Source organism: Nothobranchius furzeri, chromosome 13 (genome assembly GCF_043380555.1).
Source record: "Nothobranchius furzeri strain GRZ-AD chromosome 13, NfurGRZ-RIMD1, whole genome shotgun sequence".
Lineage (NCBI taxonomy): Eukaryota > Metazoa > Chordata > Actinopteri > Cyprinodontiformes > Nothobranchiidae > Nothobranchius > Nothobranchius furzeri.
Window position 1 is genome coordinate 42,762,783 of NC_091753.1, and position 27,341 is coordinate 42,790,123.

Below are 27,341 nucleotides of genomic sequence, written 5' to 3' on the forward strand. Positions count from 1 at the left end.
TTAGCGACACTGATCTGAGAGCAGCAGCAGGAGGGGGAGGAGGAGGAGGAGGAGAAATATCTGGTCAAGTCAGCTGACTAAAGTGTCACAATCCGCCTTAACTGGAATATTTGCTCTTCAAAATAGCTTTATTGCTATTCTCATTATTTAACCTGGATTATTTAAAACGATTCGTGGTTTTATTGCACAACTGAACACAATGGACTCGTTTTGCTTTTTAACTTATACCGCCAAATTAGTTTTTCCAAACTATATGAAACAATAATGTAAAATGGATTATTTTGTTAAAACTTGCATAAATCTCTAATAATTGAGCGTTGCTGCGCAAACAAGGGCCGTCAGACGAACTTGATTTTGAAAACTGTGATTGGGTGACAAACGTTAAAACCCCCTTCATGTTTTTTAACGCCGTCTGAGCGCGCGATAAAGGCCGCTGCGTCTGCAGCTCCCGGCTTTGATCGCTTTATTTATCTTTGTAAATATTAACAAACCGTTTTTGTTGCTGTCCAACCCTTCCTCTCTGTAGGCCCGGTGGTTCTGAGCAGCTCGGCCCAGCTTGTCGCCCCTGCCCTGGTGGCCCGCGGAACTCTGTCCATCACCACCTCTGAAATCTATTTTGAAGTGGACGAGGATGAACCCGCCTTCAAACGGGCTGACTCAAAGGTAAACAAGAAAAAGCATTTAATAAAAATATAATAAAGGAAATATTTTGTTTGAGGGCAAAATTTAGTTTCTTAGCATGTTTTCTCCCTTTGTGACCCCACCCTCCCCGCAGGAGTGAATCAGCCGCGTTTATTTTTACGCACAAAGCAAGTGAAGGGCGTTTTTACGCTGGAGTTAAATGTGCCTTTTGCGCTTGCATTTCTTTTTATAAATCTTTTTTTCGGTTATTTTACTTAAATTTCACGTATCTACATTATTTCTGCATTTAAAAAAATCGTAATTTGCACCTGGTTGTAGTTCCTTCTGCAAGTCGAGATAACTTTTTACGCATAATTAAAATAATTTGTATGGTTGATTTGGATTAAGAAACAATCCACTCAGTTTTGCACACTTTTATCCGTTCAAAATGTTTGTAATTGTGTTTTTAAATACCTCAAATATTTCATGTCATATTTTGTTTTATATTATAGCTTCTTTCCAAGGTGGACAGTTTAATAAAGTCATATGGGACACAAGTATAAAACAGCTGGTTTTATTAACTCTTTAAATTAAACCAAATACAGAAATAATAATAATAAATCAAATCACAGATGTTATAATCCAGTGTATTTCAAGTGCATTATTTCCAAATAAATTGTAATATATAATACTATATATATGCTATCATTTTCTTTTTTATTCATATAGAAAGACGACAAAAACCTCATAATTTGAGTAATTTAAATAATAATTCAAGTAAACTGATGGAATGTTTTCGATGCAACAAATATCGAACGCCTAGATTCAAAATGTAAACTTTAAGAAAAAAGTATAAAATGTTCATTGGAACAGGTGAGTCAGACTACCACTGATGCAAATATAAATAAACGTTTCTACCAGAAAAAAAAGAAAAAAGAAAAACTTTCAGAAGTAGATTTAAACAAGTGGATCCTATTTACTTGCCACAGAACAACATTCACAATTTCAGACCACTTGAATCACAATCTATGAGTGTATTTACAGAGTAAAATGTACAGATGTGTGTTTAATTTTGAAATCCAGATTTTGTTATTGGGTTTAATTTTAAAGCGTTGAAGAAAATAATTGCATGTAAGGCTGCTGCAGTGCCTCCCAGATTGATAACTTCATATAATAATTTAAAGATGATTTATCTAATTTCCTGTTAACACCCTCAAAAGGTGCACAAAGGATAGTTGTAAATAAAAAAATATTTATAAACAGGCTAGGCCAAAACATGTTGAACAACAGAGGACAGTCACACTTGGGTGTTTTTCTTTGTCCGTTTAGGGATTTTAAAACTAGCATTTTCATTGGTTTCGTTTTTAATAAATGTTACCTCAGAGTTTCTCCAAGCTTTTGGGGTTGGTCAGTATTTCTCTTGCCAGTCGCCAAGTCTGTTTGGCTGCGTTCTCCAGAGCGGAATGCGGCTTTCCTTGAAACAGGTCTAAATTAGGCAGGAAATAATGCGGGCACCTCCTGCACTGCAAACACGAGATTAGCTGCAATAGAATCCCGTTCAGGCGGTCGCCGAGGCAGTTTTCGTCCCAGTCCGACTCCCTGGGATGTTTCTCACACTCGTAGGAAACTAAAGTCTTCATGTGGTAGTTGTTCAGAGGCTGTCCGGGAAGCTCCAGGTGCCGGTCCCGTAGCGCTTTCAGCACAGACAAACACTTCTTCCTGCATCCGCCCAACAGGAGCCGGTTCTCGGCCTCGGCGAACTGCAGCACCCAAGCGTCGCTCTCTGCCGAGCTCTGCTTCCCGTTTAGGGAGTAGCACTCTTTGGATAAAAGATTGAAACCTTCCGCTTTGACTTCAGCCACCCGGTTCGGTCCGGGCCAGGGGATGTGAGGCAGAGGCCAGTGCGCTGCGCTCCGCGGCCAGATGCCGGTGCACTTGAACGCCGGGGTGATCTGCACCACGTATCTGTCTCTGATGCGCAGCTTCACCTCACTCGTGTCAGCGACCATCTTGACGACATCTCTGTAGCTGCATTTATCTACAGCCTGCGCCACCAGCGTCTGGAACCTCGAGCGGATCTTGCGCGCAGAGAGGTACCCGGAGGCTGTGATGAACTCTACCCAGAGCGACATGCTCCTCTTGCGGCCGTCGCTGAGCTTGAGGACGGCGCAGCCCGGGAGAGAGCCGTCATCCACGAAGTTGAACACCCCCATCTGATTCAGATAGAGCACGACCTCAAACTCCGTAGGGGAAATCACCTCCAGTCCCTCGAAGCGGTTATCCATTTCGCTGAGAGAGCTGATGAAGCGCGGTTCCTGCACCTCCACCTCCTTCAGGACATCCGACACCACCTTGCACACCTCTCGGATGGTTTTGGAGATGGCCGCCTTCCGAGACTGACATTTCTCGTTGTAGTATTTGTTGAGGTGATAAACCAACTTTGCCTGCGCGGCTATCATATTAGGGCAGAGATCCGGGTTGTACACCGGAGTCTCGCAGTAAGCCGAGGGATCCAACGCGGCTGTTTGTACGGGAGCCAATTTTAGAGAAGGAAAGTAATTTAAATAGAAAAAAATGGTCTATTTATAAACCAAGGCTGTGCTCAGAGCACACGCAAAAGAGTCAGCACAATCACAGCTGCTGCGCCGTAAACTGCATTGAAGCGCTCAGAAATTATCCGGATGGCGTGATTAAAAGTCCATTTGCTTCCTGCTCAGTAGCGGAGAGAACGCGCCTCACTTCGCTCCCTGTGCCAGATAGGAGTCCGCGTAATTGCGCAGAGTTGAGTGTGCCCTCTTTTACGCAGACGCCCGGTGTTGCTGTGTTTTACAACAAGGACACGCGCGCGCGCACACACTCACACACACTTTATTATAAGGGAGGAGTTCAGACCGAGATGTCCAATCGCCGTCTGATGCGTCACCGCAGCTGATGGGAAACAAATTCATAGCCGGTTGTTATGAGTAGGCTGTAGCATACCTGGGCAGGAGCGGAAGTACACCGGCGTGGGTTCATGGGGGGTTTAATCTCTTTCTTGGGTTTGTCATCCACTTTTTATTTGTTTATCATATTTGATCTTGTTTGAAGCAATAGGGGCTAGAGCTGTTGCCTTGCAGCAAGAAGGTCCTGGGTTCGCTCCCCGGCCCAGGGTCTTTCTGCATGGAGATTGCATGTTCTCCCTGGGCATGCGTGGGTTCTTTCCGGGTACTCCATCTTCCTCCCACAGTCCAAAAACATGACTGTTAGGTTAATTGGTCTGTCAAATTGTTCTTAGGTGTGAGTGTGTGTGTGCATGATTGTTTGTCCTGTGTGTCTCTGTGTTGCCCTGCGATGGACAGGCTCTCTGTCCAGGGTGTACCCCGCCTTATTGCCCATTAACCGCTGGAGATGGGCACCCCCCCCCCCCCCCCCGCGATCCCACGTGGACAAGCGCGTTCAGAAAATGGATGGATGAAGCAATAGGACCGACCACGAATATTTTCGTGTCATATTCATGTAAAAATAACAATTGATTTACTTAAAAATTTAATTACATTTAATTTCACTTAGAAATATTAAAATTTGGTACTAAATATTTCGGAATTATGTTGTTTTATTTTGAAGGACCTCTAAGTTTTATTGTTTTTGTTTAAAATAATTCATCTTTTCAGGTTGATTTAATATTATTGAAGTTTAATGAGATTTCAAGCGTGTTTTTTTATTTTTGTTATTTATTTTTATCTACTTTTGTGTTGTTCACTTGTAGCATCAGTGATGATGTAATTACGCATTTTCTTACCCGTTGTTAAAAATCAGAATTTTTATTCATCATTCATTCATTTGTTCACACATCAATATTTACAAACATTTATTAAAATTATGTATCTAAATATATTATTATTTTTAAATTCACTAAATGCACAAATATTGTTTTTGGAAACCAACCCTAAAGTCATTTTATTATAAAAAGAATGAAAAAATAGATGTAGTGGTTTTATTTTAAATGACAATCTATTTTTAGTAAATTAAATCTATTTAAATGTGTGCCCTTTTTGTAATCAAATGTGACATTTCCAATTAGTAACTTGTTTTGTGTCCTCTTCAATACCCAGATCTGAATTAAAAATCAGTAAATGAATTGCCCAAAATATTGTTAGAAAGGTAAATTTCTGGCTATTCTGATCTCTACATTAGTTATAATCATCTTGATTTAATAGACAAAGTGTAAACTGATTATCATTAACTAAAAATGGTTATTTATTTGAAAACAAGTGCATTTAGCATTTCTAATAATCAGAAATTATACATTTTACAAAAGCAGCCCTCCTGAAACCCTCTCTGGCTTCCATCAGTGCACTGGCACTCTGTCTCACATGGTGCTGCTTTGAAGAAGACTTCAAAAACAGAAAAATGCTGCATAGATCAGATAAAGAACACAAAGGCATTTACTCGTCTTTGCCACAGTTAGAGCTGCATACGACCAGACATCATGGTGAGGGCAATCTGCTCCACAATCCCAGCTCTCGCCACATGGATGCAGCTGAGCTGAGCAGAGTGGAGTGAGGGTGGGCCGTGTGAGGGCTCTGATAGGTGACTCCCATTATCAGCAGCCTGTCACGAACATCCTGCCAGAAGCTGCTTGGCTACGGGGGAGTTAGAATTTCACACTTTTATCAGGCAGAATTTGCAGAGTTTATGTATGAAATCAAATTATAGGGTTTCTTTTAAAATCATTAAAATATTTTCTGTTAGTTTTTTACTCGTGCATGTAGGATGTGGGGCATTTTGTGGAAGGTTTTCATGTCGTGAAAGCTATAAGCTTCCTTCTCAGACTTTAATAGTCTTTTTTTTCCTGACCCCCTCCTTCTGTCTGCAGCTCAGCAGGTCCTTGCCTTTTATTGAAACCAGACTAGCGTCTCTTTGCAGAGTATCGTGCTTTAAGCTGTGCACCACAGAGTCCACTTGCACCTTTTAAGTTTGCACTCCAGCCTTTGGCCATCCCTGCGCCTGATAGACGGGGGATTTTCATTGAGATTATCACCTCTAAATCTAAAGCATGTGGCTGCACAGATCCCACCGTAACTCAACCTGCTCTACAGTCCCATGGCTCCAGCGGTTGTCAGGTCCAGCCAGAGACGATCCAGACTCACATCTCCACCGTTTCAGCGTTCTGATTCTTGTGGCTCTGCGTTACCCTCCTGCCAGGTTATTGGAACTCCTCCATGATGTATGGGATTCCAGCTCAAGCCTATGTCTGAACCAGCAAAATACACGCATGGATGTGTAAATCAATACATTCTACTTCCTCTAATTTTGCATGACCATGTGACCCTGGTTTGAAGGCCTCTTTGTTTGCAGAGCATTCCTATACGCTTATTCGGTTTTCTCATTCTTTTTTTTTCATTCCCCTCCTTTTTTCTTCCCACAAAGTTCTTGTTGCCGATACTCATACGAACTATTTTGTTGCGATAAAGGCGTTCCATCATAAGCAGATGTGTGCAAGAAAAATCAGAAGGATGATGTTTACCTGGTTCTTTTTTTCCACATGTATCTTTTAATTTGAGTTAATTTTCAATTTTCTTTTTAAAAGAAGATCTGACATGTTGTGAAGCCAACGCATTCTTAATCTGGATCAAGTTATCTTTGGTCAGCAATCCCATAATTACAGATGATAATTAAAATTCGAGTGTCATGGTGGTGTAATCCTGAAAGAAATTTCATCATTTTGTTAATCCTATTACACAATGACAAATAAAGTCAGCCATGTGCCTTTTACCCATCAAATTTGTGGGGTTGGAGTGTGCAGATTAGTCCGAGTGGGAATAATCAGATGGCACATGTCTGTATAAATCAGATTTAAAAGAGTGACACTTTAGAAATGTGACATCAGTGGCCCTCAGTGTGTGTGAAAAAACACACTCCTGGGATAACCACTCACTTTGACACATATCCTGTAATTTTGTTTGCCTTCAAATGAAATTGTCGCTGAGATTTTTATTAATGGAACATTATTATTCCGCGCAATATGGCATCTCTGTAGGAGGCCAGCTAATTTGGGGGGCCTGGAGCCTCACTGTGGACCCCCTTCGGGTTTATGTTCATTCATTTATTTTCTTCTCCGCCGAGTTTCAGCAACCTCATTTGGATAAGTCGTGAAGCTGGATCACGCAGCAGGGACATGGGGGCCGTTTTACACGTTTTGACTTTAGACACCGTTTTATAGAGAGAGAAATTTAAAAAAAGTACAAATTATGAAATTTGATTGTCTCATTTTCATTTGGCCCTTCACCCCCTCCCCTCTGCAATATGGTACGCTTGTCAGCCTCTGTGATAAATTACATGAATGTATTTGCATGAATTTAGCATCAACACAATTCAGTTTTGTTTGTCAAAGTAACAATCCAGAAAATGTCTGGATTTATCCCACAAGCAGAATTCCCTCCCAGAACAGCTTGTTTAGTTTGCAGGGCACTGGTGTGCTTCCCACTGTTTAGCATCTTGTTTTTTGACATATTTTATTCCTTTCTAACTTTTTTAATCCATAAAACTAGAAAGATAATTTGAAAGATACACCCAGCTTTGGTAACCGTTTTATTTCTTTATCTGTTTTTATCTTTTTAGTTCATTTTTGCCATTATTTAACAACGTTCATCGTTTAAAGCAACAATGCAGCAGACACAATGCAATGAATCTTCATTCTTGTAAGATGTGGGTGCTATAATCATCTGCCTACTGACCCCATGATGCTCATCTGAGCTCCCTGCAGCACTTGTTCCTGATATTTTAATCTCAGATTTCCTGCACAGTCCTCTTCATGCTGTTATAGAAATATAACTTGGCTAAGGCAACAAATGAAGGAATTGTGTTTGTTTGTGACTCTTGCTAATAAAATACTGTTGAAAATGCCTGTGTTAAAATTAGGTGATGCTGCCTAAATAAGGGATGAAGGGTTCATAATTGCCAGTCTTGGAGATCTGAGGTGCAGGGTGCCAACTGTCAGAGCAAGGCTAATGATGACAAATGTCTCTCTATGCAGATTGCTGCAGCAGCACCAGTGTGCAGCTGAGAGGGGAAGAAGAAAAGAAAATGCAAACGGCCTAACAAGCAAAAGCTTGTCTGCACATATTTAATGACCTACATGGAAGTAAACCTCTTTAATGGATGTGCTGCCTTTGAAAATATTGAAGCTTGGTGCTGTTTAAAGCACCAGCACTTCTCTCTATAGTAGTTAATCACTAGAAGGAGCTGGATTTTTTTTTTTTTTTTGTATTTTTAAATTCAGCAAGAGGATATGAAAAAACAAATTTAATGTTGGGAGGGGGGAAACGCTGATGCTCCAAAAATCTGTCAAATCTAGAAGACCAGGGTATAGTTATTGTAATGCATTGTGAGGGGCACTTCAGAAGCTTTTTTTGTTGCTTTCCATAAAAGTCTGTTTGATTTCGAACCACCTTTGCAACAGAGAGCCATAAATCTGATTTCACTTACTGTGACGTAAGGACACGCTAATAAAAGAGCAAACTCGAAGAGCTGCATGGCCAGCTTTGCCCAATTTGTTGCATGAATGGCTTTTGAAAGGGGTCCCTCTTCGTACAAAGGGAGTCTCGTCTTTGTTTGGCTTTGCCCCATCTGTGTCATCTGGTGGTCTTTGCAAGAGGGCGGTGTCTCGGGGTGCTCCCCAGCGGCGTTGCCAGTTGTTTTATGGACTCTCTGGAGTGGTGCAGGGAGTTCATAAGTTGGCTGGCCCATTGTGAGCTGAGCCCAGCTGACACGTGTGAATTGACTCCAGCATATTGACAGATCATTTCCATTAATGAATCTGAGGAGTCTGTCTTGTTTCACAATGTGATTTATGCCCTTAATCATCGTAATTGTTGGATAAAGGCAATGTGTGTACTAGCTTTTTAGAAATGACTTTGATTTTTTAAATGTTATTAGGTACCATCCAAATATAAGAACAACATAAAACATTATAAATAATTATAGCTAGACATCAACTAGTCTCCATTAAAGTAACACAGAGCAGTTTCGTGTTCTTCCATCTTACTAGTTGAAAATGTAATTACAACTACCGTATACAGCCCTGCAGCGGCCTGCGTTAGCTACCGCTAGCAACGAGGTAACACTAACATGAGCAAAGACTTACTAAATAAGCCACAAATCAGAAAGATCCACACTGTTGGACAAACAATATTATTAATTACAAGTACAGTAGCAACAAAACTAGGTCACCATCAGTGATTTCATTGCCTTTTTCAGCTTCCTCAAACTAGTGTTGGCCATGCCAATGTTTACTCCGGTTTTAGCTCTTTGCTTCTCCTCCAAATACAATAGAGCTCCGGGAGTTGACGTCACTACTCCCGGCATGCAACAGTTCAAATCGAAACGGCACCATATTGGCAGGTAGAAGCCGGCAGCTGGACTATTTGTTATTGTCAGAAAACTCAATCAGACAGGAAATATGGTAGATTCCTGTTGTGCCCCAGGATGCAGAACAGACACGGACGACATAAGGAATGATCCATCTACAGGATTCCCCAAGATCTGGAGCGCCGCAAACGTTGGATCATTGTAATAAAACGCTCTAGTGACCGGGCTGAAATGAAGCTGTGGGATCCCGAGAGTAAAGGTTTTCGCTTATGCAGCGATCACTTCATATCAGGTACTTAAACCAATGTTTCCTCAACTGTGTGTGGTGTTTATTTTAAATGATTTTATTACAATTCTTAGTGGGCTTCCTAAACTTATTTTGGCGTGGCTTTTTCTGTCTTATTACTCATAGCAACAAGTAAACATCACGTAAAACGTTGCCTCGTGATTTCTGCGTGCTGCGTTAACGTGTTTTATGATCACAGCAATTAACCGGCTAAGCTGTATTTAATTTTTAAGCAATGGTTGATCAATTGTCAGATCACACATAAAAAGCACTTTGGATTGCTATTATCTGTCTCACCGAGACCGATCTCAGACAGATCCTGAGACGCTCCTGCCTGTAATATTTATTTTATTCACGGAAAAAAATCAAACTAGTGATTTCTCTTGGTGTTCAGTTTATACATTCAAACAGCACAGCACTCTATTTAAACTACTTACGTGTAAATCTGTTATTTATCCATCCATTTTCATCCGCTTATTTGGAGTCGGGTTGCGGGGGCAGTAGCGTCGAGAGGCCCAGACTTCCCTCTCCCCAGCCGCCTGAGCCAGCTTCTCCGGGTAAATCCCAAGGGGTTCCCCGGCCAGGTCTGGTAAGAAGTCCGCTCCGACAGCTTCTGGCGTTTTTAAAAAGTATCCCAGGGGCACGGTAAGGGTCGGAGATGTTTAGTCTATTTAATTTCTGACTATATAAAACGATTTCTTCAGTTTTAAAGTGTGAAGTAAACTCAGACGAAGTAAAATCCAAGCTGATCCCGTTCACGGTCATGGTTAAGATCCGTGTTTGTTTAGCTTCTTTTACCTGCCAATATGGCGTCTACTAACTGAGAGTCACGTGGGGTCCGGAGCTCTATACTCTCTAGCCCTTTTTACAAAACACACCGTGTCAGCAAATCTGCGTAATTTTTCTGCAACAGTGTTTCTTATAAATGCGCCGTACCAGCATGAGGATGCGCAAATTTTGTGGCATTCTTTCCACCTTGTGTGGTAGTAATTTTGCAGTAATTGTCCATCTGACCACTTACACATGACCTAAGACTACCTGATGCTGCGTTGCAGCAAATTGGTGGCATTGTTTTATAAAACCAGCTTCTTACTTTTAATTCAAGGCTCTGCCATGATGCCAACTGAAAAGCTTCTTATTTTTCTTGTGTTTTTTATTGATCAGCAAACTGAAAAAGCTGACTGCACAGAAAATAGTTAATGGCCAGGTATAAGATTGCCCCCCAGAGAACCTACCCGCTCTACAAAACTGTGCAGTATCTGGTCAGCATAGGGCAGCAAAGGGGTGTCAAATATAAAACTGGTTAAGTTTCAACCCAACAGTCATTGAGATCAGTGTTTAAGCTCTACCTTAAAGTAAAAAAAAAAAAACAATTGTAGGATTTGGTAAACTGAGTGCTTTAAGAGCTCAATATATACAGTCAGGTCCATAAATATTGGGACATCGACACAATGCTAACATTTTTGGCTCTGTACACCACCACAATGGATATCAAATGAAATGAACAAGATGTGCTTTAACTGCAGACTGTCAGCTTTTATTTGAGGGTATTTACATCCAAATCAGGTGAACGGTGTAGGAATTACAACAGTTTGCATATGTGCCTCCCACTTGTTAAGGGACCAAAAGTAATGGGACAGAATAAGAACCATGGATCACCCCTATACATTTCAATACTTGGTTGCAAATTCTTTGCAGCAATTACAGCCTGAAGTCTGGAACACATAGACATCACCAGATGTTGGGTTTCATCCCTGGTGATGCTCTGCCAGGCCTCTACTGCAATAGTCTTCAGTTCCTGCTTGTTCCTGGGGCATTTTCCCTTCAGTTTTGTCTTCAGCAAGTGAAATACATGCTCAATCGGATTCAGGTCAGGTGACTGACTTGGCCATTGCAAAACAGTCCACTTCTTTCCCTTCAAAAAGTCTTTGATTGCTTTAGCAGTATGCTTTGGGTCATTGTCCATCTTTACTGTGAAGCACCGTCCAATAAGTTCTGAGGCATTTGGCTGAATATGAGCAGATAAAATTGCCCGAAACACTTCAGAATTCATCGTGCTGCTTTTACCAGCAGTCACATTGTCAATAAATACAAGAGAACCAGTTCCACTGGCAGCCATACATGCCCACGCCATGACACTTCCAGCACCATGCTTCACTGATGAGGTGGTATGCTTAGGATCATGAGCAGTTCCTTTCCATCTCCATACTCTTCTCTTCCCATCACTATGGTACAAGTTGATCTTGGTCTCATTTGTCCATAGGATGTTGTTCCAGAACTGTGAAGGCTTTTTTAGATGTTGTTTGGCAAACTCTAATCTTGCCTTCCTGTTTTTGGGGCTCACCAATGGTTTACATCTTGTAGTGAACCCTCTTTATTCACACTGGTGGAGTCTTCTCTTGATTGTTGACTTTGACACAGACACACCTACATCCTGGAGAGTGTTCTTGATCTGGCCAACTGTTGTGAAGGGTGTGTTCTTCACCAGGGAAATGATTCTTTGGTCTTCCACCACAGTTGTTTTCCGTGGTCTTCCGGGTCTTTTGGTGTTGCTGTTCGGCTGCTTCTTAGTTAAAGAGACTTCGCTACAGACGGCCGTTTCCGTAGCTTCCTCTAGAACTCTGTAGAGCTGGAACACACTGATGAGAGCTGGAACTCGATCACCGGTGCGATCCTTCTTTTTGAGAATGTTCCAAACGGTTGTTTTGGCCACACCTAATGTTTTGGCTATCTCTCTGACAGGTTTCTTTTGTTTTTTCAGCCTAATGATGGCTTGCTTCACTGATAGTGACAGCTCTTTGGATCTCATCTTGACAGCTGACAGCAACAGATTCCAAATGCAAATAGCACTCTTGAAATGAACTCTGGACATTTTATCTGCTCATTGTAATGGGATAATGAGGGAATAACACACACCTGGCCAGGGAACAGCTGAGAAGTCAATTGTCCCATTACTTTTGGTCCCTTAACAAGTGGGAGGCACATATGCAAACTGTTGTAATTCCCACCGTTCACCTGATTTGGATGTAAATACCTCAAATAAAAGCTGACAGTCTGCAGTTAAAGCACATCTTGTTTGTTTCATTTGATATCCATTGTGGTGGTGTACAGAGCCAAAAATGTTAGCATTGTGTCGATCTCCCAATATTTATGGACCTGACTTTATTACCTCTACTTATGACCAATAAGCTGCGATACTCTATATAAATATAGAATATCAACCTGCGTGGTCTTTGTATGTTTAATCATAAGGTTCTAGATTCTTTGTTTTATTCAGGGATTGTAAACACTTTGTTTTGATTCAAGAAAGAGTCAGGTTTGTAAAAGTAAGCATTTATTTTCCAAACAATTAAAACGTGACATGTTAACTAATATTTACTGTGATGGATGAATCTAGATGGAGGAGACGTGGTATATGGTGCCTATGTGTGAATGTGATGTTATCAGAACCTCCATATCTAGGAAAGCTGAGTTCTGGGTGTAAAAGAATTTGGTTTGCATTAAGCTATGAAGTTGATTCTTATCAAAAAGCATCAGACGCAATCACACTGTGTTCTACCTCACTCTTCTCGGAGACCCTCTTCACAGATCCGGAGGTCATCGAGGTCAGATGACCTCTGAGCGCCCAGGTCCAATAGATTGACCACAGCGCTGACTTCTCCAGTCCAGAGATGTCGCCAGGCACACAGGTTGGATGCAACCATTTGCTTCTAGACTCTTAAGGAGTCGGAAGAAACTCAGCTTTGTACTGCAGGAACCGTTTGCCGTGTCAGCTTTGCAACAACCTTGACGGCGTGTCAGAGGCTGCTTCTTAGTTAAAGAGACTTCGGTACAGACGGCCGTTTCCGTAGCTTCCTCTAGAACTCTGTAGAGCTGGAGCACACTGATGAGAGCTGGAACTCGAACTGCTGAATCACCAGACTATTCTGTTTTTATATTCTCATATTAATTTCTTAACAAATCAGAGCGTGCCATGTTAAGGGATATTACCAAGATTCTCAGAAACACATGCCTTCTTTCAGATACAGAGATTCTGATTTGTTGGTAAGATCTGTGTCATGCGTTTAACTTAACTTTACTTTGTCCTTGATGAACCTTGTGTGAGTGTACATGGTGATGGCCTTGTCCGATCAAACATTGCTGATCCATATATAAATCAATGTAAAATAACATAACATTCATTTCAAACTTCAGTCATTCAAGCACAGATTAATGAAAGCATTTCATTTATATTATAATATATTTATATTATTATATAAAACAGACCATTTCCGGGGGCTACACAATTTAGTGTTACTTTAAAGCCACGCTAAATAAGTTTCCCAAGACTTCGTCCAACTGGTTGAATGTGGACTCACAACTATTGAAAAAAAAAAAAAGCCACAGCCAGCTGTAGTTAGCGCCAACAACAAGCTAATGCTAACATGAGCCAACACTGGCCATGAAGCAAAAAGATCTGCACGGTGGGACAAAAATGATTGTAACTTTTAAATCCAGTAGAAACAAAGATAGGTCACAATCAGTCCTTCATTTTCCTCTTCAAACTGAAAAAGCTAACTGCTAGTCTTTATATTAGCTACCGGCACAATAAACAGCTAATGCAGTAAAGCAGATAGTCTTCCACTAATGATCTTACCAGAACCAAAAAACTCTTCAGTGCAGTTAACAGGCTGCAGAATGCTGTCTAATGTGAAATTGCTAAGGTTTATGGCTGAAAGTGTTAAAAACTCTTTAGTGTTGCTTTAAAGGCAGAATTTACTTTGTGTATCTGACGGTCAGCAGTTTTCTGCAGGAATTTGTGGGTGTTTTTTATTTTTCTTAAATATGTTGTGGCTTTTGTTTGTAACCACTCGTGTCTCATCTGTTCTGCCCTGATCCACCCATGGCAGCCGTCCAGCATGTTCAAAGCAACAGCCGTGCACAGCTGATAGCACCGGGCTCACCCTGGCCTATCACCGCCCCCACCACTGCTGCCACATGGAAGCAACATTTACTCGCCACCATTTTACGCTACTCTCATCCTCCCCTTCAAAAGCGAGGGGGAAAAGCGGGGTATGACGAAACGGAGAGGAGGGAAGAGGAAGGCTCGCCCTGAGCGGATGCTAGACAGAGATGGCAGCAGAGACATTTTGTCTACTTTCATTAGTTCTGGTGGTGGTGAGCCTTGCTGAATATTAGCCTGTTACTAGCAAAGCCACAGACGGGGGAGCATGTCACAGTCAAATCTACCTCATTTCCATCATCTGCACCTAAAAACGTGGGGTGTATGGGGCAGGATGGCAATTGCTTATTTCATTTGGTTATTTGCATCCTTTAAAACGTGTTATGTGGTAGGTGTGACAAACTTTATCATGCTAATTAGCATAAATATCCACATTAAATTAGGACATTTTCAGAGCTTTATATGCTCTGAAAATTCCATTAATAGATTAACAAATATAAACTACTTCAGTTATTCAAATGACTTTTGTGGTGATGGTGTCCCATTCAGCTAAACTCTGCGCAAACCTGAATCAAAGCTGTCATTTCTTTGAGAATCGACTGTCTGGTATCTGTCAGCTTAAAATCAGATCCTGCTAAAATGCATCAGATCTGATTTATTTTAACTTTTTGATAGAAAAAAATCTGTGCTCTTATGTGAAATATTTTTGATGTGATGAGCTTGGTTGTTTTCTGTTTGGGTTAAAAATATCATTTTGAGCACCTCCAAAACTCCTTTTTGAAGTTCTGCCAAAACACAGTCGCTTCATCTGGTCTTTCAGTCTGGATCCGATTCTTTTGTTTTCCTAAATAACATTCACACAGTGAGTCCCAGATTGCTGCCCTTGTGTGTGTGTGTGTGTGTTTGTGTGTGTGTAGATTTATCTCAATGTTGCTTTGTCCTGCTGGGCTTTCATCTGTTGGACTCATTATAGTTGTCATCTCGCTGGGCTCTATTAGGGAAACTCAGGAGACGGGGTCCCCATGAAAGAGTCATGACGGGCGAAGAAGTGCTGATGTGCAGGTTCCTGCCTCCAGGCTTTCACCTACTCATGAACAGCCTGAAGGCACAGAAAACACACACGCCAGTCAGTAAAAGATGGAGGAGTGAGAGTCAGAGGTTTCTTAGTGGTAGCTCCGGTGAACTGGCCCAGGACCGAATGTGAATTTTAATGAAGGGAAGTTCTGGGGGGAGTATTTTTCTAATGATGAAGAAAAACATGCCAAAAGGGTAGATGAAAGTCGAGTAAAAACAGATGAAGTTGTACCGTTCTACCTTGTTAAATTTCAAATGATTTTATTAGTGTCAGTTCTGCGGTCTTGGCAGGGCTTTGGATGCATCTGAGCGGGGAGTTTCGGTAGCAGAGCGAGAGCATGTCGGCTGTTGACACCGTCTAACGAAGGGAGGATTAGGAGTTTACAGAGGCTGTAATATGATAGGTCAAAAAGAGGAGGCACTCCTCCGCAGCACTTGGCTCTGTAATGAATGATTGACTGGAAAAGGAGAAGCTGCCACTCGCTGGCTGAGTGCTCATCTTGACGCCTGCCGCACCGCTCCATGGCTTCCCTTGATCACGTTTCGCTGCTCTCTTCTCATCTAAGGCTCCAGTCTGCAGGGAAAAGCTGCTTTTCCCTCTTATTTCTCTCTCTAATTTACACATTTAAGACATTTTTGTTTGCTCATTTCAATTCCTTTTTTGCCAGGGAGCCTCTATCAGTCTCACTTCCAGCTCTGAAACCCCCCCCCCATACACACACACACACGCGCACACACTTCCCCTTCTCTCCTGTTTGCCTCGAGGCATTGAACTAATTTCAGGTTCCATAATTGTGGTGTGTTGTACACCTGTCTGCTATTTATTCTCCCTTGTCTCTTATTCTTTTTCTTAATGAGGTATTATTGTAATTATTGTCATTATGCTGTTTTTTATAATTAACTTGATTAATGTTGTTGCTATGGAACTATTTATTCTCTATAATGAGTGTAAATGTGCTGGGGACTTCTATAGCCACTAACAGTCTATAGGCCCTTGGTCATGAGTGAACTCAATCCTTCATCCACTCGTCCTCTGAGCTCCGAGTTCCCGCCTGGAGCTCGGTTTGTCTTCGAAAAGAAGAGAACGGAGCAGCCTGGTCACCACTGAATAGAGCCCTGCTTGTAGCCACTTTAAGACCATTACGACAGTGAAAGGCTGGACAATGGGCAGTGTTGCGCTTTGTTCCGGCCTGTCACAAGCACCCTGTGAAAATCAAATAGTGCTTTCCCCCCCAAATGAAAAGGTGAGAAAGGGTTTGCCCGCAGTCCCATCTTTGAAAAATGTGGGTGTGTTTAAAAAAAGCTATTCAGTGACATAAGTGTTATTGTTGGGGAGGCAAACTACTGGAAGGAATGTTTGAAAGGAAAATCTTAGTGAAAGAAAAATAGTTTTTTGGTTGTTGTTTTGTTATTTTATTGGTAGCTCTCAATCCAATTAAGGGTTTAGTATGGGTTGTGCATGGGGGCTTCACGCTGCAGTTTGGGCTCTTTAAGAGTTAGAATTGACAAAAGGACAAGGTTGAATCTCCTAAAGGGGTTGAGGGGTCTTCTGCCCTGGTGAGTCATTTCAAAGGCTCGGGGGGGTCAGATGACCAGCTTCCTAAATAATCAGAAATAGTCCTCATTAGTTTCTCAGGTGGTAACAATCATCTCATGTCTGGAAAGCTCTTGAATGTACACAAACACGAGCTAGAAAGGCTCCAGACTTGAGAAGCCTCTATGTTTGTTCACATGGTGCTCTGCTTTGAGCATCCGACAGCCATTTAACTCCACACGACCTGGTTCTCAAGTGCCATCATTTTGGCGCTCTTGAATCCTGTTAGGAGCCATAAATGCAGCGCATGCACCCCCTGCATCTTTTCTTTGAAGAGGCATTGAGAGAGGAAATACAACCCTGCCAATAGGGGACCTTTACTGATGTGTCAGCAAGCCACCACTTTAAGATATCACAACAGAAACAGAAAAAAAGAGTTGAAACTTTACAGAAATTAAATGTGAGTCAATATTTTCACTTTCCGGCTGGATTTCTTTTTAGCAAGTGGAAAAATACATTTTGCACGACATATTTCATAAACTGCCACTCTTTCAAGCTTAAAGAGAACTTGTGCATCATGGTGAATGTGAAGTGACGTATGTTCAATGATTTTCAAAGAGGAAAAGAAGAAAAGGGTGAGCATAATGCCTAATAGGTGCTTTAGTATTTTCTGAGTTTTCATAGCTTAATCCGTTCTGAAAAGCTCAAGAGAAGAAAGACTGCAAATGGCCCTCAGTATTAATTTGATGTGACTTCTGTATAATAAAGGCCTCTGGATCTCAGAAGCCCATTTTCAGGCTTAACTTCTTTCATCATCCTCAGCCTTTGGAACTTTTGCCTAAATGTTTCATGAAACTAATGCAGTAAGCCTCTCTGGTATTCTGTCTTTATAATGTCTGGTTTAAGACTATTATTTCTCTGTGTTCCAGGCAGAGGAATGCACACAAACACTGAGGCAGTCTCTGTTGTTTGACTTTCAAATTGATTTGGGGCAAATGGGAGCGTACTTTGTGTTAAAACACACATATGCTATGGTTCATATCCCCTCTTTAATTTTGGATTTCTAACAATTCCAAATGATGGTGAATTAATTGTATTGCCTTAGAACAAATGAGTTTGTTTATGTAACCAACCAACAAGTCAAATAATAAAAATTTTGCTAAATTCCTCCTTGGTTTTCCCTTTTTCCCCAATTTTTGAAAGATTAATTGTAATCGTACATTTGCATTGGTCTCTAGTAGGAATGGATGCTTTGTAAGTTGTACTCTGGGGACATAAAGCTCCGGTGCAGGAACTAGAAGTGAGCTGCTGCTCTGTTGGAGAGGCACATTTGTAAGAAAACGTTACCAACATTGCCTTTAAGTATTTTAAAGGAGACATAACATGCTTTTAAGTTATTCCTTTTTACATCTAAATCCTTCAGTTGGGGGTCTAAAAACAGTGGAACTGCAGTTCTTTGGTCTGATTTCCTCATTATTGTTGCTCTACAGACCCTCATCTACCCCTGTTCTGAGGAGAGTCTTGAGAACGAGCCGTTTTGGGGTACTGTCTCTTTAAACTGGAGGAGGAGCTGTAAACTCCGCCCCCCCTCCATAGTGCAGACCTGTACTCTCCTCCCCCAGTCGGACTTTGTAGTTCTATAGAGAAATCATTATTTAGCATAGCAGATTAGCATTTTTAAAACACGTGGGGAGAGTAGTTCATCAAGCTGTTTCATGGCTGCTAACTCTCTCATGCATTTGTCTGTAGTCACTCACACACACCCGTCACGGCCGATGGAGGGACAAGCGAGCAGGCACGCGCGCGCGCACACACACACACACACACACACAAGGAATGCTGCTTGCTTATTTCTGTAAAAAAATGTTTAAAAAAATGATACAGCTCATTAAAACACCATTCAAAGAATATATTTTATTAAGATCTCTATCTATATACATACATATAATTATAAATAATTTTATAAGTAGTCTTATTTTATATTGGGTGTCTTAATGGCTGAAAATGGATAAAAAGCAGTTACATTTTAATTTAAAGATTTGAGATTCTAGTCAAAAATAAAGAACATTCCTCCAAGTGTTCTTTAATGTCATTATAATTCTAATGCTTACAACTTTGTTTTTATTGTCTGCAATGCGTAGCCTATATCTTTATTAAATGTGTTTAGCTGTAAAGTGGTAATTCTCTCTAATGTGTACAGAGAGGTGGACATCAGTGCTGCAGTGAAATTCCCAAGATCAGTCTGCTTTGCTAACAAATATAGTTAAATCTTACCTGCATTCTAAATAAATACCGTTAGGTGAAAACATCAGTAGGCATTGAGTTATTGATACAATCCCTAACAGCCAGAATGGAAGAAGAGCATGCTGGGTCATCCTGGACCTGAGCCTGTTCTGTGTATTTACCTACAGGATGCAATAAATGTCTACAAGGCTGAGTTTGGACCATTACATCTAAAAGAAAGCATACAATCAGTGATTTTTTTTATTGTTTACATTAATATACAAATTTTCTAAGTATTAACCTAACAGCAAATAAGTAGAACAATATAATAAACAGGCTTTAGTAGTTAAAACAGGCGTTGTGCACACAGGTGCTTTGTGTCTCGGTGCTGGTGGTGTCTAGGTCTCAGAGTTCCTGTCCTCCTGCCGTCTTCTGTTGTCCTCAGGAAACGGATTGATGTTTCCTGATGATGAGGGAGGGGAAGTATGTGGGCTTCAAACTGGTCCTGGATAACAGTGGGAGACCTCCGTTGTCTGAATACTGAGACCAGAGGGTTGGTGAGATGCAGATCTTCTCTACCTCATCTAGAAACGGAGTTGGTTCAGGGAAAACTTTTCCAAAGACCAGTTCCATGATGTCATCGTCATATTCTGCAATGATAGACAATAACTTTAATGACATATTTTGTTTACAAGCAGCTTTAGGAAAGTTGTTTCTTTAGCTTTCATGTTTATAGTCACGTTTGTGTTTGTTCACAAGTTCACTTTGCTACAGTGACTTCATATTCTTACAAATGTAATAAAATAGTGACACTAAAATTATACAAATGACTCCTTATGAAAGGAAGCTCATTAGAGAGCAGTGCAGACAGACTTACTACATGCTGCAGCTGTTTTTGTAGGCCAGCTGCTGCTGAATTTGGGGAAAGTTATTCTGCACACATCCAGATCAGATGGTCGATTACAGAAAATAATGTAATTCAATAATTTCTAAACAGACTAAACAAGTAAAACATCAAATAAATCACTCTGCTGTCATCAGACGGAGTGATTCAGGGGGTGAGGTGTTCTTAATGATGAGGGTGGCTGAGGTGTGTCATCACTCACTTTGGTCTGGTCCAGCTACCATCTCTTTACTGGTGGGTCTCCTTCCTCAGTAGGTGACGTGAAACGCCAACATCTGAACGTTCTGTGTTCCTTAGAGGAGAAGAAAAGTAACATTAGCAAGCTGGCTAAATTATTTTTTACTAGCATCTCAAGGACTTGGAGAAGCAGATCTTCACTTACCTAAACATCAGACCAGTTTGTCCCAGCTGAGCTCATCAGGGCTTTAGTCTGACAGCCTGTCAGTGAAACACGGCTCCAGTCTTCTGGATGTGGACTCTAAAAAGCAAAGGAACATTTTTACTTTGTTTTAATTATTTTACAGCCGATTTTATCAGCTTTCCGACGCTCACGCTCATACAGACGGTGAGCTTTGCTGCGTCTGACTGATGCAGAGTTAGTTTTTATATCTGCAGTGAGACAAAAAACTAACCTCACTCCACTCAGAGATCGTTCTTTAAAACTCTATTAAATCCACTGTGTTGACGTACTTTAATGACTGTCACGCTGCATTTTAGCTGATATGGGACTTTATTTACTGGATGCTGAGATTTTATCACACTCACGTAGAATAACACACAGGCTCTCTGCTGTTACAATCAGTGGGAGGTTATCATCTGGTGTAAAAGAAGGCGTTGATCAGAAATCACGTTTTATTCCACGAAAATCAGCCAAATCCACATTAATCTGGGTGCTAACTTTACTAGCATACTGTGCTAGCGATAGCAAGCCGGATGCTAACGCTTTAGTGCTGCTAATGCCCGTAAAGTAAAGTTTGTCGACATTTTAGAGTGATATGAAGCTTACCGCTCTGCTGCTGTGTCCCGGTGCTGCCAAATTCAGATGGAAATAACTCCTTTTAGATAGATGAAGCCCTCAGTACTTAGCCACTAGCCTGGAGACAGAACGAACGAACCACGCGCGCACGCACGCACACACACACACACACACACACACACACACACACACACACACACACACACACACACACACACAAACAAACGCAAACACACTACTTTTTCTTCTGTGTTTTTTTAGCAGTAGTGTCATCAGCTCCTGGGTTTAAATACTGCCACACCACCCTTCCTTAAAACGAGGAACAGTTTTGAGCTGTGTGTGGCTAAAATAACCAGACATTCTGCATTTTTCCAATAGGACTACAAAAAATCTTAGCAAGAAGAAAAAATGGCGGATTGGCTCTGTGTTTAGCCGAGGGCCATTACCATATTTGGTAGTTATCCTCACTAAATTAATTACTGATGTAACAGATAATGTAAAAAGTGAATGGGTGGACAAATATGCCCAAAACTTAATTATTAAATATCTAAATAGCAACTCCAGTGAATAATATAAGCCTTTTTGCTCACTTAGACACTTAAAATGTGAAACACACCGTGTTAATGGATAAAAAAGTGGGTTATGTCTCCTTTAAACTTTAGTGTGTAACTACAACAGTATTATAACAATTCAGTTACAGTTAAATTAGAAACAACTTTTCAATAAGTTGTAAAATGTAAATAAGTTGTTGAATTTTCTTTATTTATTACATCTGATTTATTTATCTTATAACGTTTTTGTACCAGCATCTCTTTTCAACTTGATGATGATTTAATTAACTTCCTTTGGTTCTGTATTAGGCTAAATTATTACAAATCAATACTTATTAATGGTTAGGCTCCACCCACTGCAGTTGAGGGGGGGGGGGGGGGGGCACGGGGGGGACCAAGCTTGCTGTCAGGGTGGCTCTGGCCCACCATGGACCTTCTTTAGAACTGCCTATATTTGTAATAATTTCGTATATGTTGTAATGAATTAGATTACATGTTATTTAATGAGCCATAAGGCGTGGGATTCCATAGGAAATATGAAATCCACCTTATGGATCTGTGAGTTATTTAAACCAGAAGATTGGAACTTTTTATTGCAGTGATTAGATAACCGCTCCGTATTCACTCAGAGACAACAGAAGAGAGTCAAGTTTAAAAGTTAAGAATTTTTTTACTAACAAATTAAACTAGACTGACTTTAAAATGAAATGTATAGTGTAACTAAAGTGGATGAGACGGTGGATGGATGGCGTGTGATGTTGATCAGAACCAGCAAATCCGAAGAAGCGATTAGTTCTGACGGGAACTGAAGGTGTTGTCATCGCATTAAGCTTTGGTTAGGAGGTCCATAAACACATGAGACACCATTTGCCGGTCTACATACCCTGAGCGGAAGTCCCCGTCTAGATCAGGAGGTGTAAAGGTCGAGCTTGACCTTATGGAGCCGGAGCATGTAGAAGAAGCCACGGCAACCGACCACCCGTCCTGGGATACGTCCGGTCACAGCAATTTGTTGGTGTGTGGTGAGACCCAAGCCTGGGTCTTGATGGTTCAGCTTTTTTTCTGAAAGGAACTGTTGCCGCAGTTGGCATAGCGACAAAATTTTCAGCTCGTCTTTGGTTCTTTCGGTTGAAGAGTTTTAGATCAGGATTGGCCACTCCGTCACTTTCTCTGGAACGCTTTGAACTGGCGTTAGAGATGACGTGGCATAGTTTTATACTTCGGATGTTATGGTTTATTGTCGAATGAAAAATTACCAAACACCATCAAAACCACACCTCCGTCAGATCGGTCAGATTCTGAGTGGATCAGTGAAAGTAATGTGTTATGTCTTTTTAACGCTACGTGAAATGAGTCCTGTTGGAACACTTAAAGTCAGAGTACCTTTATATTCTATAGGATTATAATAAAGTAATTAATATTTTGATTTCACAGATTGGTCACATCTTATTTATTGACTAACACTTTGATGGATTAGCTTTATTAAAATAGATTTCTTTGATTAATTAAAAGAAAAGAGTTCATTCTTCATTCTTCTGTTGAGCTGAAAATAAGCAGGTTAGAAGGAATGCATTAGACATTGAGACCATATCTCATGCAGACTAGTCTTGAGCAAAGAAGGGGAAAAAACCTGTCATTCCGTTCCGTTACAATGTTGTATAACTTCATTCATGTTGCATTTTGGTGGTGGACAAAAATCTGCGGTTTTTGATGCATTTCTTTCTCTTTTTTTTCTGTTTGTAAATCCTTTGTTAACATTTGATACTAGGACCCCAATATGAGGCCCACTGGCCCACTGGGTGGGTCAGTGACCCTAGAGAAAACAGCTTGCATTAATATGCTATAATCCAGTATAATTAGTCAAATTACAGCACGCCAAGCAGCTTGTGAGGGGCTGTTGCGTTTGGCAGGCATGCTAGACGGCCTGGAGTCCCACCGGAAAGCACAGAACCACCACCGCCACCACCACCACCACCACCACCACCACCACCACCATAAAAACATTCGTCTTGTATCTTTTTTAGTCCATTTGATTGTTTCTTTAATATGTCCTGAGACAATAAAAGTCTTGTTTGCTAAAGTCAGTTATTGCCATGCTAAAAACCTTATAACTTTACTGCGTTTTCTCACACTTTCTGGTGTTTGGCCGTCAGCAAATGCAGATCTAAAAGATTCTGAGAATAAATGATCAAGTTATCAGCATGATTATGGCTGTGCTGCAATCCTCTTTAGTGAGTTTTATGTGCGAGTCAGATGGGTGCAAGCTCGTGCTGCTAAGAACCACAGGCTCCATTCAGACTGTTCCTTGTGTGGTAGGATTAGTACTGGTTAAATGACTGCAACTATATAACTACACAAGGATAAAGTACAAATTATCTAGTGCTCTCAACAGCCAGATTATCATCCAGTTCAAACCCTGCTCAGCCTACAGGGGCTGCGCCTGGATAACAAAAGGATCTCATTAGCATAAATTTGCTAACCCTCTCGTTCAGAGAAGCCGATAAGAACCTGTTCCACCTTTCCTTTGGCTCTGACTGGCTTGTTGTGCTTTTGGCAATGACAGATAAGTCAGGGTAATTCTACTATATGCCTAAAAAAATGTTCCAGATTCTGGCTGCATCGCGAAGGTGTCACCCACGATAATCCTCAAACCGTGTCCAACAGAAAGGGCGCTGTGTGTTTTCCAAATGATATACTGCAAATGACAGAAAGAATTATGTGAAAGAGGACGAATCTGTAACATGTTATTAGGCAATTCCCTCTGAATAACAGGGATAAAAGGGTAATGGATGAGGGTGTCATTATCACCTTGGTTTCAAAGGAAGCACCAAACCAAAAGGTTGAGAGACAAGATTAATTGAAGAGGAGTGAGGCGCTCATTGCTCATCAGACCTTCTCGTATAAACAGTTGCTCTTTATGTCCCTCTCCTCCTCTCTGCCCTTCCATCCTTGTCTCATTCTTCCTTTCCTTCGGCGTATGTTACTCTGAAACCTGATTCCTCCCACACAAGACTTCAAAAAATGTAGAAAAAAGTAGGATTTTAAATGATCAGATTGGCAGTTTCAGCAGCAGCCAGAGGAAACTGGTACTCAGGCCAGGAGGATTTCAGTCATCTTAAGGCTGACAAATCCCAGAATACGTCCCATTAGGAGAAGCTTTCAAATCAAATGGTGGCAGTCGCTCTTTCAAGCTCCTTGATGATGGGCTTCTTAAGCTGTTTATCTGGAGGAAGTTTAGATGGATCAACACTTGACCAAGTTCATCAGCCATTTGCCATGATGCTTTTTAGTGCATTTTAAAAAAATAAGTTATTCAGAACCAACTTGTGTCCTTTGACGTGTTATGGTCAACCCTCTTCCATCGTTCTTCTGTTGTGAGTGTAATGTCTAAAGAACACTTAGAAGTAATAATGGTTGACCAATTCTTCCCTTGCACTTGAAAAAAAGAAACTTATTAGAATTAGTTGTGCAAAATCTTTACTTCTCAAAACACGTGTGGCAATATGTGTAGAATCTCTTCACTGCTGCATTATTTCCAGAGTAGTAAAATAAAATTTATAGAGGGAACATTTACAATGTTATGGTAGATAAAAAATGTGTTTATGATATTTTTTGCACAAAATCCCTCACATAAAGTGGTTTCAGCAGTTTTACTGTAGTTATTTTCAGTACCTTCCAGAATGAGCCATTTCAGGGCTCTGTCACTTTTTAAAATGCTGTTGCTAACCATGCCTACTTATCACCAGACTGGCTGTTATAAGCTGAGAAGCTCGGAGTAGAACGACTGCTCATCCAGCAGCTCTCTCTTGCATGTGAGAAGTGGTTCTAATCAAAATTTCTTGTCTCTGACATCACAAACGGGGACTTTCTGAAACTGCTTGTTTTAGGCACATAATTCCCAGAACCAAACACTGAAAGAAAAATAATGTACCAGGTTTTTTTCTTCTTTGTTGTGTTTATAGGGCCAGTAGAGACTCAATGCAGCACAAAAAGATACATAAAGGGAGTTTTGCATAATGCATCATCTATAACTGACAAGATTTTACACACAAAGAAGGAACTGTTAACCGTAATGCATTTTACAGCAGATTTTCTGTGCTTCTCAAAAACCATCAGCAGGAATATTAAAGGTTAAAATCAAACTTTGCAAATGCAAATGTCTTTGTTGTTGTTTTTAACTTTTCACATTAATGCATTCCATGGGGTGATAAACAGTATTGCGCAAAAGTCTTAACCCATGACTTTATTTCTGGAAATATTCCACTTTCGAAGATTCAAGCTTTTGTGTAATATTTAGACTGCTTCAAAATCTAGACAGACCGTAACAGAAGCAAAAGGACTGCTCTGCAGGTTGCTCTAGCCACAGTTATAGAAGGCCTGAACAGCTTTGTGTCTTGCCAATCACAGCTCTCTATAAGTTTAGTGGGCGGGAATTTACTGACTGAGCAAGACTGAAGCCTGATTTATGCTTCTCCGTCTGCGCCAGTGCGGAGACATGCAACGCCATTATCCGTCCTTGCGTAGGGCTCCGACAGGCACGCAAGTACGTACGGAGTCGAGCCCACTTTTTTAAACATCCGTCGAACGAGACGGATTACGCAAGCTTGTGATTGGTCAGGACGCCGCTGTTGTTTACAGTGCCGCCATTGCAGAGAGCCGAGTTTAACTAGCGGCAGACACGGAGAAGCTTGAAGAATACCTCGCGAAAAAAACTCTAAAAATATGAACGTTTAATCCTCCCGTGACTGGAGGAGTGAAAAGATGCGCAGCAAGCGTTTTATCTGTGGACGGAAATGACAGGAAACGTGGGTTTAGAGGTGGGGAGCGCATGAAGAGGTGGGAGAATGAGAGACAAATTTGTCCGTGTTAAAAAGTCTCTTATATATACAAAAAACACAATATAAACACACAATTTTGGACCGATACATGACAGGATACACAGAACAGCGCTACGCCCTCTGTGGTCCTGCCGGGCAATTGCTTTGCAACACTCTCCAGGAGACGGAGAAGTAAAAGAGCAAAACGCTTCCATCAATCCGTACGTGTCTGTCCCTTGCGGAGCTGACGGAGAAGCATAAACCAGGCTTAAGATGGCGACGGCTCGTTTGAAATGACTTTGGCATCAACTTTAGACTACTTAGACTTGGGCCTTTCTTTTAATCAACAGCAGATAGAGGTACTTAAGTCCTTAATAAAAAAAAATTAAAAAGTTGCATTTGCGTCTTCTTCAATGGTGTGTGCGAAAGGTGCGTGTGTGTCTGTATGTGTGTGTGTGAGAGAGAGTGAGCATGACATCTATTTTAGCCTTGCTATTTTATTTTACTCACATTTTACTACCTCTTACATGAGCTGTCGTTAGAGAGTGCATAGTCAATTTTGTTGTACACCTGCAAAATGACAATACCACTTGAATCTGTATGGCAGACTGCCCTGTTGACTGACGTCCGTAGCAGTGAGTATGTCACGCTGGTTGTCCAATAGCATGCAGAGACAGTTTGAAAGCCAACCGTAGATTCAACCTTATGACTGAGTTTTTGAGTCATGGCCAGAATATTTACTCATATAGGCCAGGTTAATATTTAGAGGGATGTAAATGTTTTCCCTTTAGTGATTTATTAAAATTCAGCCCTTGGCAGATTTTTTTCTATAATTTTCAGTCTAGTATTTAATGATTTTCCTATTATGTATGTTAAGCCTCTTCATAAAAACATCTAAACCTGAGGAATTAAGTCCATGTGGTGATACAATGAACAATTTAGTGATGACCCAACTTTAAATTGTCAGTTGCATTTACTGAAAGTAAAAACTACAAATGACAAGATAGTTTGAAAGATATTAATAGTTTGCCAGCAACAAAGTAATTCCTCAATAGACTTAAACT

General features: G+C 40.9%; 2 protein-coding genes and 1 long non-coding RNA gene across 8 annotated transcripts in view; 1 reads left to right on the forward strand and 2 right to left on the reverse strand.

The window, feature by feature from the left end:
- nbeab (neurobeachin b) overlaps positions 1 to 27,341 on the forward strand; it is a 279,564-nt gene that overhangs the window by 191,802 nt on the left and 60,421 nt on the right. For all 6 annotated transcript variants that reach the window (XM_015951379.3, XM_015951381.3, XM_015951380.3 and 3 more), the window contains one exon: positions 527 to 663. In XM_015951379.3, coding sequence (XP_015806865.2) covers positions 527 to 663 — 137 coding nt within the window. The remainder of the gene's footprint in view (positions 1 to 526; positions 664 to 27,341) is intronic.
- mab21l1 (mab-21-like 1) lies at positions 1,846 to 3,216 on the reverse strand. The gene has a single exon (XM_015951386.3). It carries the CDS (start codon positions 3,078 to 3,080, stop codon positions 2,001 to 2,003), a length of 1,080 nt encoding a protein of 359 aa, XP_015806872.1. The 5' UTR covers positions 3,081 to 3,216; the 3' UTR covers positions 1,846 to 2,000.
- Positions 19,449 to 21,079, reverse strand: LOC129163811 (uncharacterized). Its single transcript, XR_008563599.2, has 4 exons — positions 20,940 to 21,079; positions 20,316 to 20,411; positions 20,136 to 20,225; positions 19,449 to 19,679 (listed from the first exon to the last, which is right to left on the reverse strand). It is a non-coding gene; the product is annotated as an uncharacterized lncRNA (long non-coding RNA).